At 45.1% G+C, this 19307-nt stretch overlaps 2 protein-coding genes across 3 annotated transcripts; both read right to left on the minus strand.

The window, feature by feature from the left end:
- Positions 1 to 503: 503 nt before the first annotated feature.
- rrp12 (ribosomal RNA processing 12 homolog) lies at positions 504 to 11350 on the minus strand. The gene is made up of 33 exons (XM_084470524.1): positions 11166 to 11350; positions 10097 to 10320; positions 9802 to 9885; positions 9553 to 9629; positions 9338 to 9443; positions 9094 to 9210; positions 8782 to 8920; positions 8520 to 8647; positions 8127 to 8225; positions 7938 to 8029; positions 7725 to 7836; positions 7241 to 7341; positions 7008 to 7122; positions 6768 to 6910; positions 6533 to 6654; positions 6374 to 6438; positions 6092 to 6254; positions 5466 to 5685; positions 5258 to 5351; positions 4962 to 5120; positions 4761 to 4841; positions 4559 to 4667; positions 4317 to 4424; positions 4031 to 4188; positions 3834 to 3925; positions 3288 to 3443; positions 2816 to 3000; positions 2609 to 2722; positions 2112 to 2161; positions 1917 to 1995; positions 1579 to 1646; positions 1394 to 1476; positions 504 to 1298 (listed from the first exon to the last, which is right to left on the minus strand). The coding sequence occupies exons 1-33, from the start codon at positions 11302 to 11304 to the stop codon at positions 1190 to 1192; spliced, it is 3891 nt and encodes a 1296-aa protein (XP_084326650.1). The 5' UTR covers positions 11305 to 11350; the 3' UTR covers positions 504 to 1189.
- A 1230-nt stretch (positions 11351 to 12580) lies between these two features.
- ubtd1a (ubiquitin domain containing 1a) lies at positions 12581 to 19148 on the minus strand. 2 transcript variants are annotated; one of them, XM_084470053.1, is made up of 5 exons: positions 18946 to 19148; positions 18441 to 18527; positions 14765 to 14992; positions 13948 to 14133; positions 12581 to 13607 (listed from the first exon to the last, which is right to left on the minus strand). In XM_084470053.1, exons 1-5 carry the CDS (start codon positions 18995 to 18997, stop codon positions 13393 to 13395), a joined length of 768 nt encoding a protein of 255 aa, XP_084326179.1. In that variant the 5' UTR covers positions 18998 to 19148; the 3' UTR covers positions 12581 to 13392. The 2 variants fall into 2 exon arrangements, with proteins under 2 accessions (XP_084326179.1, XP_084326180.1); XM_084470054.1 differs by lacking the exons at positions 18441 to 18527; positions 18946 to 19148 and adding an exon at positions 17016 to 17149.
- Between the last annotated feature and the right edge of the window lie 159 nt (positions 19149 to 19307).

Consider the following 19307-nt stretch of genomic DNA (forward strand, 5'->3'; position numbering starts at 1 on the left):
CTCAATTTGGAGTATGTACAAATTGGCCAAAAGCCTGAATGTAAAAAGAAGTGAATCACCCCAAAAAATCTTGCAGACTAATCACGCTAATAACACTTACAATGTTGCCTCAAGGTTAAAACAAAGTGCTTTATGGAAAGGTTATTCAGAAAGAGGCATTTGAGAACAATCTATTAATGCCTCGCATTGAAAAACTGGTTGTTGACGTCTAACTCAATGATTCTGCATCTCTTATTCAGCATGCCTTGATTCTATTGCAACAACTCTGGTACCCGATGACTTAAACCCTTTCCATGATATCTAACGAGGATCTTTCCTCCAAAATCTATTAATTCTGAATCAGATTGCCTACTTTGAAATAACTTGTATCTTTACCAAAACCACATATTCTCATGTTTTTGACAGTAGTTCAGATTACTTTCTTATATGCGTTGCCAATGTCAAACCGGTCGATGCTAAGCTAAGGATTACTCGCTGACAGAGAGCTTGTAACTTTTAGTTACACATGACCAAGTAGCTGGTATTTACTGCAATGAAAATATTTTTTGTAAAACCCTGAAAAAGATAGGCATAGTATTTTGTTTTAAACAGGGTGTTTAATTCAGCTGTAGGGAAAATATTTAAGAACAGAGCAACAAAAAGTGTATACATTTTCCCAGTACAAATGCAGAACTGCTTTAGATAGCTTCCCCTGTAGAGCACACTCGGCAAACGGTTTTATCCAGCGGTCTACAGCCCCATCTAGAGATCGCATCGGGCACTGAAATGAAGGCATATCTCTTATCTATTTACTGTGAAGAGGGTTGCATAAATAACACTTTAATGATGAACAGATGCCGAGTTGCCTTCTCTAGCATACAGATGATAACACATCTATTATCAGCTTGTTATGACAAGCCAGATTACCAATATCACCATTTTCTAATCTCCATCATGTCGATTCCTAGAAATTCCAAAAAATTTAATTTTCGGATAGACGTTACCCGACCATAGTCCTGCATATAGACAACATGTCCATCAGTCCATTGGTAGAACTGAAGACAACGTAACTTTAAACCACCTATACCTGCTGTAAACATGACAGCATGAAACACACATCCACTGAAATAAGCTGCTTGTTCGGTGTGTGTGCGTCGGTGTAAATTCCTCATACACGATGCATAAAAAGTCCATAAGCTTCTTCTGGGTTTCAGGATCTCCTCTTGTTGATGTTTCTCTTCATCTTCTTACCAGATTGCGCCCCCTTCTGGACTCCACGCACCATGCCCTTGAACTGGCCTTGCAACTTGGCCTTTTTCCTATTCCACAAAAGGAAAAGACACAAGTTAGCTTACTTGGCAATCACTCTCAACGGATGCGCCAGGGAAAGGCTGTAATCGAATGTGTTCCGTACCTGCGGTTGAGCGTGGCTTTCCTCAGTGGGATGTAGGCATAGGGGTCCACCTTCCCTGTCTTCTTCACATCCCCCTTCCCCTTCTAAATAAAAGACAAAAAGGGTCAGGAGTCTCCTTGTCCAAAAGGACACAATGCAGTGCTTTGTTCCAGTCCCACTGGACTGGGCTGTGGTGTGTGGCTCACCTTGGACTTGTATTCAACTCCTGAGTCTCTGCTGCCTCCCAGTGGTCTGTGGATGCCGGAACCACCGGCTGAGAAGAAAACAGTTTGCAGTTGAACAACCGGCTTATATTTTTAATAAACCAGACTACTAATCGACTTGAAGATATCCCTGTTTTTGACCCTATATTTAACACCAATGGGATCTTGAATGCGCAATTTGCTTCTGAAAAGGCAAACTGTTTTTTTATTCTGGCATTCATATATCTAGTCATTTTGCTTTAATCTAAAAAAAAACGAAAAAAGCTTTAACCTAATTTCTGAATGAATTAAATACATCCAATGATTTGATGAACACATACCTTTGTATTTGGACTTTGCATCCGTTTCCATGTCCTCGTCAAGGTCGTCGTCGTCATACTTCCTCTTCTGCGTCTTTTTCTGCAGGAAACACAACATACGGAGAGCTCATTAGGAGCATGTCACATGGGAAACCTCAGCAAGGGCAGCAGGAAGTCAGCGTCAAGCACCCGCTGTGGTGCAGGATAATCACTTACAGTCCTCACGCCCGCCTCTTCCAAGATGTCCTTCAAGTCGTCCTCTGCGTCTGTGCAGAGAGTGGACGGTCAGAAGATGAGGTGTGTTAAGGACATGAAGGGTAGGATGGTGTAGTAATTAGGCTGTGTGAGTCCTGGCCCAAATGGTCCTGGGTTCGATCCCCGATGACCTCAGCCTTACCTAGAGGCTGTGGGCCCCCTACCTCATCTCCAATCACCTGCATCTGAATTCATTGCAAGTCGCTTTGGATAAAAGGGCCCACTAAATGTCTAAATAGTAAATTAAATTATTAGTAAAAAAAAAAGATCAGGTACGAGTGGCTTAGGGCTTTCACTTAAGAGGACAGGTGAGTCAGGGCCAGGTGTGGTCGAATCCCTTATCCCCTGCGGAACTCATCTGCAAACACTATGTTTAGCTTAGTTTGGAACGCTTCATAAACCGTGCGCTTCGGGCAGCAAAGCGGCAACCTGTGTCCGATTCTTCCTCCCACGCCTACCTTTCTTCACGTCGTCCTCTTCGTCGTCGCCGTCCTTGATGATCAGCCGTCCGTCCGACGTCACCTTGAAGCCGTGCCGCTCCTTGGCCTTGCTCTTCTTCTTCGGGTTGGTCGCTGTGGAGCACAACAGACAAAAGGTCTCAGTCGGACAGGGAGGTTTTAGAGAGTCATTCATGTGCTTTGCTTTGGCGTCTGCGCGTCCTTTACCCAGGACTCTCTGGGACACGGTGGGGTCCAGGAAGTTGAGCGGCTCATCCTCCTCTCCCTCCTTCAGCCACGCCCGGCCCTTCTGCTGCTGCTGCTGCTTGCCCGCCTTCTTCTGACCCTTGGAGCCCTTGCCGCCTTCGTCGTCCGACATCTCGCTGTCCGAGTCCGCCAGGATGTCCTCGATACTGGGACACGCACAGGGAGGGAACGCACACAAAGTTAGGAGAGACATAAATACACACTTACACGAAAATACACTGAAAATAATAAAGAACTACAAATATCTCTATATACATAACAGGAGTCAAAGAACGTAAAGATGAAATGTGTACACGCTATGTTAATATAAACGGTAGTACAGTAGACACCATGACATGGCTGTAATGTGGATCTAGTGAGAGATACAATGTCCTTAATGTAGCATAAGGATGGGAATACAAATGTAAGGCATCTCTTGGCTCTGGACCCTTACTTTTGGGACTGGGGTTTAGGGGCCTCCGCCTCGCTGTCAGAGTCCTCAGGCTCCTCGTCGGCCTCCTTACGTCTCTTGGTGCGAGCCTCGGCCTTGCGGATGTTGATCAGGACCTTGTGATGCTCTACGGGCAGCATGCTCTTCACCAGCTCAAACCTAAGGACACCACACGGCGTTCAGTCGGACCTCAATGAACAGGGTTCAGTCAAACCCAAGGACACCACACCGGGTTCAGTCAAACCTCAATGGAAGTCAACTATATGACCAGTTCATATCCAGCCTACTGATACACAGAACGCCGGATTAAACCCTTCCTTCCGGTAGCCATTAAACTCATCCACTCTGTTCCTTTTAGCGGGAAGTAACAAGTAGACCATGAAAGTGTGTAAAACGACAAGGAATATAAAACAACGAGTATACGCCTGCCATTGTAATTTCCTGCTAAATAAATAAAAGAGCTCTCATACTGGAGCACAGCTTCAGTTAAGTGTATGTTTCTTGTCGAGGGATCTTTGGGAAGGCCATCGGACTTCCTGGGACACTTACCCAAACTTCCTGGTGAGCTTGGTGAAGATGTTCTTCAGCTTGGTGCGGAAGTGCCTCTTCATGTCGTCCTTCAGGTTGCCGATGCCGTCCATCTGACCGGGGGATAGAGCGAGTGTTTAACATGCAGGGATCTGGTATGCACTGGTAGAAACCAGGCCCGAGCGCATATCAAAGAGCGAAGGACGGCTTCTACGTACGATGACCGAGACGTGGGACGCCAGGGTTTTGGGGTCCATGACGAAGAGGAGGACTTTGATGAAGCCCAGGGCGGCTTTGACGATCTCCCGGGTGCTCGAGGAGAGGAGCAGGCACACGTTGTGCAGCAGCTCTTCCATGGTCTTCGTGGCGATGGAGTCTGGGCACGCGGAAAAACGTACCGTCGATCACGGAGCAATGTGAATGGTCAACGGTCTGTAATGTTTACATTTACAGTTCTATGACTCAATAGTTTAGTATTTTCTGTAGATTTTGCAGTCGTATTACCTTTATACTCGAACACCAGGCGAGTCAACGCCAACACGGTGCAGGTGATCATGGTGACAGAACCCATGAGCCCTGCGTACACCAGCGCCAAATACTGCTCTAGCGCGTCTGGGATTGAAAAGAAAAAACCCTTGAGAAACACTTTCAAACTTTTTGGACAAAGCCTAATTTCCCAGGCTGAGCTAAAAAGGTGAAATCATTTTCTCGAACGTTACGGCAGTAATTACAAACACGGCCCTCACCCTTTGAATTGCCGCCACAGAAGCGCACAAACGCCTTCCCGATCTCCACCAGCAGGGTGTAGGCGTTCTTACGAGCTCCCACGGACGTCTCCTTGGTGCAGACGATCACCTGACGGACAAGCACAGACCAGGAATAAGACACGTCCAAAACACGTTGCGTGAGTGTGTGCGGTAGAGAAGGCATCGGGTTGTGCAGCTCTACCTCTGGCAGCAGAACGATGATGAAGTCCCTGTGCTCGTCCTCCAGGCGTTTCACGATGTGCAGCAGAACCTTGAGTCTCGGCTGGAAAACAAAAACAAAAACAGCGAATAAGACAAGAGTAAGACAGGAAACGAGCATCAGATGTACACTCGTGTGTCCCGTGTGAGGATCAGGCTTGCGTGGACGGCGGTGGGGTCATACCCGCTTGGCGGGCGACGAGGCGTTCTTCAGGGTGTCCAGCAGCACTTGTTTGAGCGTCTCCATGTTGGCCATGATGAACGACTGGCACTCGGGACGCTCGCCGCCGCACAGCTCCTCCAGCACCCGGTACGCCTTCTTCTGCATGCCTGCCTCCTTGGTCTGGAACCGCACACACAAACAACACAATTAGAAGAGTATATTGGGTGGGGTGGGGTGGGGTGGGAGTCACTTCATACTTCTTAAAAATGACTGGATAACTGAGTAGGAAGTAAATAATAAAGATCCGTTATCCATACCTCCAGGTAGGGCTTGATCAGCTCATAGGTCTTACTCATGGTGACCTCGTCCACACAGGGAGCCATGGCAACCACTAGATCCATGACTGACAGCCTGGGCGAGGATACAGGGAGAGATTTTGAGTCATCTACATTAGCTGCATGTTAAAACCAAGTAAAAAAATGCACATAGACAAAGCTATCCAAGTATGAACTGGCATTGCCCTACCTCGTGAACTCATTCTCTTTGTTGCCCAGTCTCTCGGTCGCCTTCTGCAGGAATGTGCAGATCATGGGTAGGTCGGTGATAGTCAGGTAGACCTTGATGGTGTCCAGGACAGCCATCCGGTAGTAGGTGGGCTCGCCAGCGGCCGGCTGCTGGCTGTACACGTTGAAGAGGATGGGCAGGAAGTTCTTAGCGAAGCGGCCCACCTCGGCCTTGTCTTCTTCTACAGGCAGAGAAGAGGACAACACATGAGACAAACTCTGGGTTTAACTAAACAGTACGGGTACGTTCCAAAATGATTACTCGATCAGTATACTGTTGAGACGAGAAGTGTGGAAATATAGGACAGCTGAGCTGCTTCAGTGTCATTAAAAAGGGGCCGTCGACTGGTTATGATCTGGGCCAATCACAACCTTCAGACTTGCTTTATGGGCCAATGAGTAATATCCATATCAAAGTAGTAATCCCAATAGAATGTCCTGTGTAGGATACCCCAATATCTGAGAGCATCTGTAGATTAATGAAGGGAGGAGGACGGCTTGGCTCTCTGGATAATGACTATTGGAACGCACCCTTTGTCTGCGTCTGAGCAGCATAATGAACACAGTGGTTGGACCCGAGGCGTTTACCCGTGTTGCAGCTCTTGGTGATGGTGACCCTCAACACCTGGCAGATGGTGAGCCGCAGGTCGGGCCGCTCGTTTATGGCCATGCCCAGCGCCCGGGCCAGGCTCTTGAAGGAGGTCTGGATGTCCGTGGTGCCCGTGCAGAACCCAGGGAGCATGGTCCATATCTGGGAGGGAGAGAGAGAGGAGGGGGGGGGGGGGGGTCAGAGCACACAGTCTCAACACCTTGCTCAACGCGTCAGCAATGATGGATGATCTCGTGAGGAGAGAGGACACATGTAGCTACCTGCATCTGTAGTGTGTTATAGACTTTGGCCTCCAGCTTCTCTCCAGCTTGCAACAGCTGTTCAGCTATGACACACAAAACCCATGGATGATGCAATGGATGTTGCAATAAATCAAACGGAAAACAGAGTCCCCACTCATTATCATGCACTGGGCTTACCTCTCTGGTGGAGGGTAGTGGCCAGGGGCAGGAAGTAGGAGCTGAAGAAGGCCAGCTGCGTGTTCTTCGTGTGGTCTCTAAGAATCGGCACCAGCCAGCTCCGAGGGAACTCCAGGTCGTCACTAAGGAACCGAACGCACAAAATATGACGCCACCCTAAAATAACACCAAAATCACACCCAATAAAAAACAGATTAAATGTATTTTGACTATTGCCAGAACAAACGTAACGTACTCATAGCCCGTGATGTTAAGCGGCACCGCTCCCAGCACAATCTCGGGGCCCATGCTCTCCACGGCGCCCCCCATGGCCAGGTCCAGCTCTCCGGTGAACGGGAAGTGGGGCGTGGGCCGCAGCGCCGCCAGGGACTGCAGGGACTGGGACGGAGACAGAGACAGGACATGAGTCAATCTCCTACGCCACTACTTCCAAGCATCTCATCACAATACACAGGCCTGCTGGCGTCTACTGTACCTTCATCATGACAGGGTGCGCCCGCTTGCCTGCCACGCGGTAGAAGGAGCCGAGCGCCTGCAGGACAAACGGCCAGGAGGCGTGGTAGCGGTAGGAGAGGCCCTCCTCCACGATGCTGCAGGAGGAGGAGAACCGCAGGGGAGAGAGCGGGTTAGTCGGCGTTATGATTCAGGAGCGATCGTGACCGAGAACAACCGCAGAAGGCTGAAAGCGTTCGCTGTCCTGGAACTCACTGGAACATCCTGCAGACGTAAGAGGGGTTCCCGGAGGAGGCGCTGGCGGTGACCGTGCCGATTTCCTCCATGTGAGGGCCCACACACTCTGTCAGGAGCGTCTTCACACACACACACACACACACACACACACACACACACACACACACACACACACACACACACACACACACACACACACACACACACACACACACACACACACACCATTATTATGATTATTACGGCCATCAGTACGTGGAGCACGTAGCAGGTACAAATTAGGATGCGCATAACTTAAGAAAATGGATATACTACATAGAATCAAGGCTGCAAAAACAAGGATTGATCTCAAGTCGGTTGAGTTCATTTGTAAAGTACTTTTAAGCTTTTAAAACATTTAAGCTCTTTTGATGCACACACACACCCACACCATGAGCGGCAACAGGCGTCAATCATAGCAGCATGTGGAACAGAACAAGACTGCCCCAAGCGGTTTCTTTACCTTGAGCGTGTTGGTTGCTGCGGAGACCACGGGCGTGTGAGGGGATAGGAGGCAAGTCATGGCCGCTGTGAACAGGCGAGGGAGGTGACCCATGTTCAGAGAACTCTGCAGGCTGTGACAGAAAATAGCAGTTTAGAAAACCCTTAGTTAGTGAATGGAAATAATGATACAATAAGGTCTCAGTGCAAGCATGGAGAGGTTAATGTGTGTTACCCTGCGAGATGGACGTGTGCCTTCTCCATAACAGCGAGCCAGGCCAGCAGGGGCTGCAGGTCGTTCTCGCTGGGCAGGTAGTCATACAGGGCCTGGGTGGGGAAAAGCATTTAAACACAGTTTAAACACTCCACACCTATCCCCTGTGTGTTGTGTGGTTTGGTATGGTGTGGCGTGGTTGTGTCTCACCGTGATGATCTGGGCGTTGAGCTCTGCTGACATGGTGGTAGGGTTTGGCTTCCCGTTGAACAGCTTGTGGAAGGCCTGCATGGCACTGGCTGTCACCAGCTAAACACACACACACCATTAGATTTAGCATTTAGCATTGACTAGACGCTTGTATCCAAAGAGGCTTACAGTGAATTTTATACACATCAGTGATGGACACATAGGAAGTGAGGCATCCTTGAGCAGTAAGCTCCACCCTCTATCTGGAGTCAGACCCCCTTATCTGGAGTCAGACTCTCCCAACTGGAGTCAGACTCCCCCATCTGGAGTCAGATAGGGTTATAATGAAAAAGCAGTTTCTGAATAAATACATCTAGTGTATGAATCTGTCCATTTATTCTAACGTGTTCTCACCACGTGTCCGAGGGTCATCACACGCAGCAGCGTCTCACAGCAGGTCTTGACGGCGCCCTGGGGGAAGGAGGGCAGCAGCTCCTTCAGGACCCCCAGGATGTGCAGTGTGGTGGTGTCCTCCTTGCTGCCTGAAAACAAAAATTAACACGCACCAAAACATGAGGTGGTTTGTCCTTTTCGTGTCATGAAAAGGAATAGCGAGAGATAAAGAGTGTGCAGATTTGTATGACAAATGTGTGACTTTTTTGTTTCTTCTCCTTACCACCAGCCTGTTCCATTTCTTTAATGCAGAACTTGGCCGTTGACATGGCCGCGGGATGATGGGATGGGGCGTTGTCTTTAAACAGGAACTCGCTCCCTCTGAGAATGGAACACACGCCGTGCTGCGCCGCCCTGCGCACCTGGAGAAGAGGAATCAAGGACAGGGAAATGACGAGGGCATCAAGTCTCCTCTCTCTTCCAGTCTTGAGTCTTTATATTGTATTAAGCCTTCATATTGTTATCCCACACAGGTCTAACTGATTGAACAATAAAAGTTTGATTGAGCAGTACTGTTTGGTAGGGAGCGTCAGACCTTGGGCTTCTTGTGCACGGTGAAGCTCAGCAGGCCGTGGTACGTCTGCAGGGTGGAGGGGTAGTTCCACACGGACACGTCCTGCTTCTTCAACAGGGTGGCGAGGCACGACAACACCTGCATCACAACACAATGGGAACAACGTTATCAGGGGTGTCAATTTCAGGGGGATGGAGACTAGGATACTGCAAAATGAATACATCAAAGGAAAAGAGGTTTGGACGGGAAGATGAGGGCAGCTCACCCAACGGAGGGCGGAGCCGGTCTCACTGTTGGCTTGCTGGGACATGACATCCATCAGGGCCTTGGACGTGTCAGAGTACTTGGAGACCAGCACTGGGGTAGGGACCCTGTGGACCAAATCACAACACACACTGCAAACTTAGGAATTCTGTTAATCCAGTGAAGTTCATTGGATATTCTGAGCACAGAGGTGGGAGCGAGGGGTGACTGGCTGACCGTTTCATGACCAGGCAGAGGAGGTAGGCCACGGCCGCCAGGGACTCTGCTGCGTCCACAGCCTCCAGCGTGGTCATCTAAAGAGCACAAGGATCAGAGGAGGCTAGGGTTGAGTAGCAGGTTAGGATGCTCATACACCCATCCACTTCACTTCAAACCCACAAATAAATACAAATATAATTGAATATATAATATAATAATATAGTGTTTTAGTCTCAACAGTCTTTAAACACAGGAAGAAGTACTCACCAGTGCAGCAAAGTATTCAGTCTCAGTCTCTTTTCCTCCTTGAGAACGGATCACCTCAGTGACAGCAGCCAGCACAGCACAGATCTGTTGCACAAACGAGGCAGCACTAATGAAGGACGCGTCTTCACTGCATCTGAATTTAAAGCAAATTCTAGCAAGAACCCAGCTAAAACCTCTAACACAAGTTAGAACATGTCAATTCGATGTATCATAGCAACTTGCTCATACTATATACAATTAGTATGATTGTGTATGTAACAAAAACATAAATGGATTATTCAAATTCCTTATTTACCTCTTTGTGAGGGGCAGAGTTTGACTCCCAGTACCGCTGGACCTTACTAAAGGTGAGGTTGGAGCAGTCAGACAGACCACTAAGGAAAGTGCCGGAAGTCTTTTCAGTGAAAGCCAGGTCATCATCTTCCTCCATGCGGGCTCCTCTGCGGTCACTAACATCAAGGGGTCCGACTTGCAGATCATTGTGTAGCTTAAGAGCGTCAACTGTGAGATCACTCTTTTCTGTTGGGAGACATACAATGTAAATGAGATAATAATCCACACATGTGGAATGACAACATGGAATGTATCTTTTTAAAAAAGCATTTTGCAAAATTTTCTTTTATAGGTTCTCCTTTTAATGGTCATTTTTAATAATTGTTTTCATTGCTTTCATTCGTCGATTTTATTTTTTTCTTCTCTGTAGCACTTTGAGATTCTAGTAATATAAAGTGCAATAAAAATAAAATGTATTATTATTGTTATTATTATTATTATTATAAGATATGGAAAAGGAGTTCCTGGGTACAGGAATTGGAGCAGTAGATATGCATTCCACACCCAATGATTTTTATTATTTGAATTATGTCCACAAATATACAAAATATTATATAGGCCATAGCAGATGCAGTAGTACAAGTAATGTAATACAAAAAGTACACACAAGCAAATACTAATCACGGTTACACACACACACACACACACACACACACACACACACACACACACACACACACACACACACACACACACACACACAATACAATTAACCATCATCCATTAATATTTCACCAACGAGCATACTGACAAATACTATTCAACACATAACGTTAACGTCAATGCAAGCATCGTTAGCTACAACAATTAAGAAAATTGACTAGGCTAGGTTAAAAGATTGAACAATCTTCCAACTTAATTTGACAACTTAGTAGAGTTATTCAATTACTTGAACTATAGAAACATACATCGTCAGTACAGACACGGCTTGATCGGATCAGTGTTAACTTTAAGATAGTTGGTGCAGTGACTGTCTGAGGCTGGCCCACCGACCCACGTGTGATCAGGGAGGCAGAAGAAGCACGGCTTACCACTCGGCCGGCTGAAAAAGCGACTTTTAGCGGCCTGTCGATAACGATTTGTTTCGGGGTTCGAATCGCTGCTGTGTCCCTTTTTCCATCGTTTCAGTTTGTTTGCTACCCCCGACTTGAGTTTTCCAGATTTGACCATTTTGGATGATAAATAGTTACGCTCTCTCTGCTCTATTTTTACTGCGACTCTGTCGCTCGCCGATTACGTCACTAATATTTCACGTGTTGTCTGTCTTCCTCTTCTGGGTTGTCTTATAATCAACCGGTAGAGGGCGCTGTCCAGCAATAATTATTTGTTATGCGTTTACTACAGAAGTCACCGGAGATTATCTCTAACTGTAGTTGTACTGGGTCAACATATTATTAGGTGAGTGCAGTATGCAGTGCTCAACTAATGTTCTTCTTAGGTTTTATTCTTTCTTTCTTCATTATTCTTTAGAAACTTTGGGACTTATCTCCTTCCACAATGGTTCACCATACAGTACGTTCGGATCGCATGACAGGAATAGATCTATTCCGATTAGAAATCTATTCGGAACAGAAGTGTCCATGTAAACGCGGCTAGTGTTCACTGTTGTTTATCCATGATTTCAAATAAGAATTCTCCAATGGCTTTTTAGTGCAAACTATTGGCCCATAGGCTATTACGAAAGTAACTACTTGAGAGCTAGTTAAAGCCCAAATTACACAAAAATAACTTATTGAGTTGAAATTATTTGCTGACAGCTTGGTCCCCCCCAGTTCAAAAATCCCATCTGCGCCCCTGAACACATGGAATACCGTTTTCTTCTCCAACTTCAGAAACACTGATTCGTCATGTAAATTGCGGCAAAGACAACTTAAGACATATGCGGACGCGGTCCTCGATGACCGCAACTGTGGGTCTATTTAATGATATGCGGCAATACATTAACAAACATCGTTTGTTACCAGTATTGTATACATTATCGTTGTCGACTTGTGTTCATAATATGCATGTGTCCCCCAGACTCCCCCTGTTAATATACAAAAAAACGAAATTTGAGACCCCCTTCAAATTTTGCTTTTGAGGCCTTCAGGGGGTCTCATGGGTTAATCGCCCCCCCCCCCCCCCCCCCCCCCCCCCCCATTTCGCACACTGACTAAAACCTATTTTCAACCTCACTTTGCACAACAGCACTCACCGCATTTTCTGCAGGAAATTCATTTTCTAGTTATTTTTGAGTAAACAACCCCCACACATCTACAGCTCAAAATAACTTGTTAACCTGTACTTGTTTTATTCACAATTCAGTTTTTCACAAGTAGCATCTTGGTATAATATACCCCATGGTAGGCCTACATACGAAAGTTTAGCATTACATTTTTAAATGTAGCAATTGTGAAATAAATAAAAAATAAATTCAGCAACTTACTTGAGAAAGTATAGCACAGTATTCACTTAAAAAATCGAAATATACAATTGTGAAATTCAGCATGTTCACTCTTAATCTAATTTACATATTTACATGGTCAAATGTTGAATTGAGATGGTGTTTAATGCATTGCTTATTCTAAACACTTCTCAATTCAACATACAGCGTATAATGTATAAATAAACCTAAAGAAAACAGGGCACCCATAAACATGTTGTGTCAATGATAACACAAGGACAGAAACGCATAACAAAGAGGAGGGTACATATGAACAAATAACAATTTTGAGCCAGCTCAGTGTAGTGGGGAAGGCTTATGTTAAAAATGACGAGCATAAGAATCCCAATTCTACCATTTCAATGACAATATTGTTCAGTGCTTATTTTTTTAACACCTATTTTATTTTGGAGAAAAGGAAAGATATTAAAAGGAGAATTACAAAAAGAAAAGAAAAATAAACCACCTTGAATGCAAAAATGTACACTAAATTTTGCTGCTTTCACTGCTGGAAAATAAATGCACCTTTATGATATCGACCTCCCCCTCACACAACCCTCCTCAGTTAAGGCTCAGTTATGGTTCCACGTCAACGCGACGCAAGGGGGTTTACGGACCCATTACGTCCTTGCGGACCCTCCTTGCGTTCACCGCAAGGGCCTGACGTGCGCCTCCCAAAAATTGTAACGTTGCATCGAGGCGACGCAGCAGCAAGGGCTGTGATTGGTCCACTAACGTAAACCCGACATAAACCCGACGCAGAACCAAAAACCAGACTGTGTCGAAGCGTCTGCGTGGTCATTGCGTTGCGTCGGCGTGGTACCATAACTACGCCTTTAGCCGGTCATGACCGCAGGGGGTTGGTTGACGATCACTTGGACGACAAAGTCCTTCTGGATCTTGGTGTCCTGTAGCCGGGTCTTGTCGGTGAGCAGCTTCCCAGAGAAGAACCACCGTTGGTGGGCCACGTCGATCTCGTGCTGCGCCTGCAGCCTCTTCTTGAGCTCACAGATGGAGTCAGCCATGGTGGCCGCCAGACGCAGGTCCTTGCCTGGGGAAGATGTCAGACAATAGGCATTAACTACTGGTTTATTATAACTAAGACATCAGACTGAAATGTAGTCTTTTATCAATATAAATGAGGCTGCAAACAATCAAAGCATAGCCAAGAAAAGTTTTTTTACTAGTACATAATTACATCTCAAGGTGTTGATTTTCATCTTTTGGATATATATTTCTTTTTCTGCAATGCTTGGTTGTTGTGTGTCAGTGTCCAAATATTTTTTATATTCCAAGACACAGGATGGGACATCTCAGCCCAGTGTATTCTAATGATGGTATTAATGAGAGGAGCCACAAATCCAGACACAGATAATGAGGGAGTTTTCTACCACTGGACAGCCGCACGCGGAGCTGAAACTCCTGTTTGGGCGGAGGGGCCGGTGCAGTGTTCTCTGTGTGCGGGGACACATCTTTGTTGCAGGTGGTTTCTGTGATGAGGTTGACGGGGAGGGCTAGCGTATACGCTGGCAGCTGGTAGCGGTTGCCTAGTTCATCATAGCTCTCTGTTAGGGAACCTGCAGAGGAAGAATAAGAGAAGGGTGACATTGCAGCTCATTGGTTTTAGAGTGTCAACTGTAAAATCACAAGATGTAAGTGAATGGTGTAAGAAAAATGTTGTAAAATCATCCAAAGATGTTACATTTTCTCAGGATTATGGCAAACAGTCTTTTTCATATTATTTATATTTATAAGAAGTTATCAACTTGGACTCGGGAAGGTGGCAAGCAGTAAAAAATGTACTTTTTCCACATGTGCCTGAACATCCAATCAGGATGGAGGATTTACCCATCTAACCCTCTCTCTGCCATGTCTCTATGGTACCAATCCATCCCAATTGAGATGGATGGTGACAGTTGCGTAACTATGGCAAGATTAATCTGAACACAACCAATATACACAGGTTTTTGCCAACAGTCAGTTGACATTTTGAAAATCCCAGTTGAGATTTATTTATTAGTGGTGTGTGTGTGTGTGTGTGTGTGTGTGTGTGTGTGTGTGTGTGCCATCGAGTTGGATGGCCTGGTGACAGTTGCGTAACTATGGCAAGATTAATCTCAACACAACCAATATACACAGGTTTTTGCCAACAGTCTGTGTGTGCATATTTATGTGTGTGTGTGTGTGTGTGTGTGTGTGTGTGTGTACCATGGGGCAGGGTAATACAGGCTCCATCCACGATGGCCTGAGCCAGCCCCAGGTCATTGCACTCCACTGCCAGCGCCGCTGCTCTGAGGGCATCCCAGATCTCCTTCCTGCCGTCAAACGCTGGCGCAGTGTCCCAGAACTCATCTCTCTTGCTTCTCAGCTGGCCCTCTGTCATGGGGAACTCACTCTTCCACTGAGGACCCTCCTTCCTTAGAGGCTCGTTCCGGCCTGCCAGGAAATGGTTCAGATAGGTTAAGAATGTCATGAAAGCCGTCACAATTGGGTTGTGGGCATGGGTAAACATGAACCACAGGCCATACGAACCACAGTCTGACGTTTGTGGTAGTGATAATTAGTACATAATGAAAATATCCTATTTGCCAGAAGGGTCCAATGCTATAGCGTCGCGATTTGAGAGACCCTAAATATGCCAACATAGGTTAGGACAGTGAACCCAGTTATGTGTAATAGTAGGATTTGTAGGATCTATACGATCTAAAAGGTTAATTCTGTAAATATGTTATTTTGCACCTTTCCATGTTATGTAACACGCGTGGAAGGGAAAGTAGAAGGAACGAGAAAGAACTGGAACCTAGCCATGTTCAATTTCATTCTACAGGTAAAAATATGTAAAGCAAATCAAGACCCAGCAATACTTTGAGATGCTTTGAGAGCAATCTCTCAGCACAGCATACCCAGTAAGGTCACTTTGATCCACAATAAAGACAATATTTATAGTGCAGCAGCAGTGGATTAAGCCAGGGACCAGCTCCCCTGTGCGTGAGTGGCTGCACAACAATCACATGCCACTGGATTATAGGCCATAATCAGGTTCCACACAACAGAATGTATCTACGCTCGCGCCCGTGAGACATGGGTTGGGGAGATAAGCTTGGGTTGGGGAAGTAGGTGAAGGGGGAGAACAAAGCACTCCGGGATGACATGTATCTGTGTGTTACGGCTTAATCTTCAGATGGAAAACTACAACCAGATGAATCTCACAGAATGTGTAATAGCTTTGTTTTTGAATGGTAGACTGAAGCACATTTGTGGAAAAATCTGTTAAAAGCTCAAAATAAAGACATATTATAGAGAATGAAGTTATTCTCCCATGGCAAATTGTTATTTTCTCTGATTAAATGACTACTGCATGCCAAGTTTAAGAGTGTTGGGTTGGCTCCAGGAATTGCATTCATGTGATGTGTGTGCCACTAGCCATTCCGGATGACTAACATCTCAGGAATATGTAATCCTCCCACATTTGTGGGAGGAATCAATGTCTCCCTGAGAGGCAGTGAGACACACAAAGTCAATGTGGTTGAAGAACACGCAGGTAGCTTTCATAGCACTGGAGAAATGAGCGGATAGCTCCAAATAAACAGGTTACCTCTCACTGATGGAAAATAATAATTCCCTTTCGGCTCGAGAAACATTGAATTGAGGACTAAATATAGTCATTCAGATGTCATGCCTTCTCAAATTGAGACGTCACCATAGTAGATCATCATGACAACCGTGATTGGTATCCAGGATACATCAAAGCCAACCACTGGATCAGGATATTAAGCCCCTGGTATAAATAGGTCTACCTCCAAGAAATGGTACCACTTTCAATATCTCAGAATTGTGTTGACATTACTTTTAGCCTAACCCTTTTACCTTTATTTAAACAGGATGTCTCAATGAGATTAGAAACTATTTTACAAGAGAGCCCTGTGTAGATTTAAACAATGCAACATCAAAGGAACAGCAGGATTTTGGACAACATTGTGGCAGTAGACCTATTTCATATGATGTATGAAAGCCATTAGCAACACATGTATCTTCTATTAAGGATACCGAACTCTTATACATAGATCACATACAAATAAATGAGATATATCTGCACATGATATGATGTGCTGCCTTACTCCTTGACATGAGGAGCCAAGCTAACTTATAATTATCTACGAATCATCTAATAGTTATCCAAGTATCACTTAACTAACACTTAATAACTGACTAGATATCAAATATAAAGTTAGGTGGAATCAGGGGGCAAAGACTGAGAGAAACAATTTACATTTTCTTCAATTATGAAAAAAGAAGAGCTAAGGAAAATGCAAATAATCTGTATACAGTAAAAAAATAAAATAAAAAAAACTCAAATCCAAACAAGCTTTACATTCTATCTAATCAGAAACTAAATTCCATAGCATCAAAAAACTGATGGGCACAGACAGATCTGTACGTCTATATGCAAAATACTTACATTTCAGTGACCTTATGCCCTTAAAGGATCGGTCTGTAGAATGATGATATCTGTAGTCCCTGGAGTTTGTTACTCCCATGGTTGAGGTGTAATGTCACCGTTCAAAACAGCTGCAAAAAACACTCTATACTCCAGGCCAGTGAACTACACTACCGTCAACACTGGTCACAAAACAACACTGTCCTGACTGTAGCAAAACAAGTTAGCTGTACCGCTAAGAGGCTGATTAAGACAAAGAGCTCAAGCTAACTTGCTAAATCCTCACGGTGCGGAACCTTGAGCTAGAGGTTGTCTGCCTCGTAACACTTCCCTGGTTCCTTAAGACAAACACACATGTCCTCTTTTACCCCTGCTCATAGCAAAAAACATCCAAAAGCCTTCCTAAAAAAAACAACAACTTCAAAAATACAACAATGGGCTCGAAAGACGACACAAGTCTAATTTGAGTGTCCCCGTGCAGAAGATGGAGCCGTTACTCAAGATCCTAATCCTGCTCTATTTAAAGTCCTGTGCTAGAAATGACCCACGGCTGTATGGAACCCCTATTAATAGACAATAAACCTTTTTCTGGATGAATACATTCAGCTGGAAGCTGAGCCCTCCACAAGCCAGTCTCAGTTTCAAAGCTTTGAGGACTGCCTTTGTTGGCAGGATGGGGCAGAAAGGGAAATGATGAATTGTGTGTGTTGAAGTTGTCTTTGAAATGCAAAATGGATTTTGGAGGATGAAAGCACCTTTGTATGAAATTGGACCACTTATTGAAGAAGGAGAATTGGTCAAATAGCATTCATATATTTGTGTATACCAGTATATTCAGAAAGAGACTAAACAGGCCACTTTTGGTGTATGCAGGTAATTTCCAACTCAACTACTGTAAACACAGTTTACTTCAATAGCAAAGATATGCCACAGACTCTGTATCAACACAAATCCTTTAAAGCATTGCATCCCCCAAACTCATCACCATGGTTTCTACATGAGGTCAAGGGGATAACAGTTGCTATGCATCGTTTGCAGACGGAAAGCTTTAAATAAAGCTTGGGTCTGGGTTCCTTCTATTTACAGGTAAGGCTGCTAATCCAGGAAGCCTGAAACTTTTTACACCTGCAGGCAACCTGAGTCTTGACAGCCACAGAGACACTGCCATTGATGAAACTATGCATTTAAAGCTTCAGCGGTAGATCACAAACATACTGTTTATAGCATAAAATTATACCTCACCATTGCTACTTGATTTAATTCACTTTACTTTCTGTCAGGTTGGACACACATGCACTCTGCTGTGCAATATTTGCAGCACAGTGCAATGATAGTTGAACCTCATCTAATCTAATCTAATCCAATCAAATGTGTGCTTGGAGCAGCAGGTTGAATACAGGGCTAACGGTGTCCTTCACAGACGAGGGGCCAAGGTGTGTCTCTTACCGCCACTCTTTTTGTTTCTGGTCGCACTGCCCGTGGTGCCCTGTCCATCCATCTGGTTTCTCCCGACACAGCCCCCCATGACGGTGCCTAAACCCCCACATCCCAGAGATAGAAAATCCTGAGATCCTTGTGCTTATTGCTTATACATGCAAACGCTGACAGGATCATCTAATGAGAGGTGAAAGCATTTTAATAATGTTAAATCAACCCTACAATTATCAGTGAGTGATAATTGTGACAGCTCAGCAATTTTCGTTCGAGTCGGGTTGCTATGTTTACGTCACGTGTAAATCCATCGGACATGGGATGATCTTCTCGTTCGGGTCACTGGTGATTTTGTCATAGACTACAGCTCACTGCAATGCTCTTATTTGCATTGCACAGTTGTTTACAAAATACATTTCTATTTAATGAAACCAAATCAAATCGGACAAATAAATCATAACTTCTGGGAAATACATTCACCTAAACTAGACAATCACAATCTTTTTTTTTTTAATCTTACCTGAGATCCAGTCTGCTATGTTATGCATTCTTGTGCAGTTTGCTTGCCACATCCGAACTTGCTTCAATTAGAAAGTGTCCTGCGCCGAGGACCAGCGTGAAGAGAGCTGCAGCCAATCCTCTGACGCCCAATGGTTGGCTACAGTCTCTACTGGGACACTCTTATTAATAGAACCACCGTTGGCCAAACGTGCAACAACATACACAACTTGCACGCATGTATCCTTTACCAACTCCTTAAATTAGGATTGAAAGAGGTTGTCGTATGCTCATACGATGATTTCGTCTGTAGGTCTCTACAGATCTGAAATTAAATCCCCAACTACCTCTGGGTACGCATGCGCAAATCTAAACCAATTCACA

Source organism: Micromesistius poutassou, assembly GCF_964030765.1.
Source record: "Micromesistius poutassou genome assembly, chromosome: 7".
Lineage (NCBI taxonomy): Eukaryota > Metazoa > Chordata > Actinopteri > Gadiformes > Gadidae > Micromesistius > Micromesistius poutassou.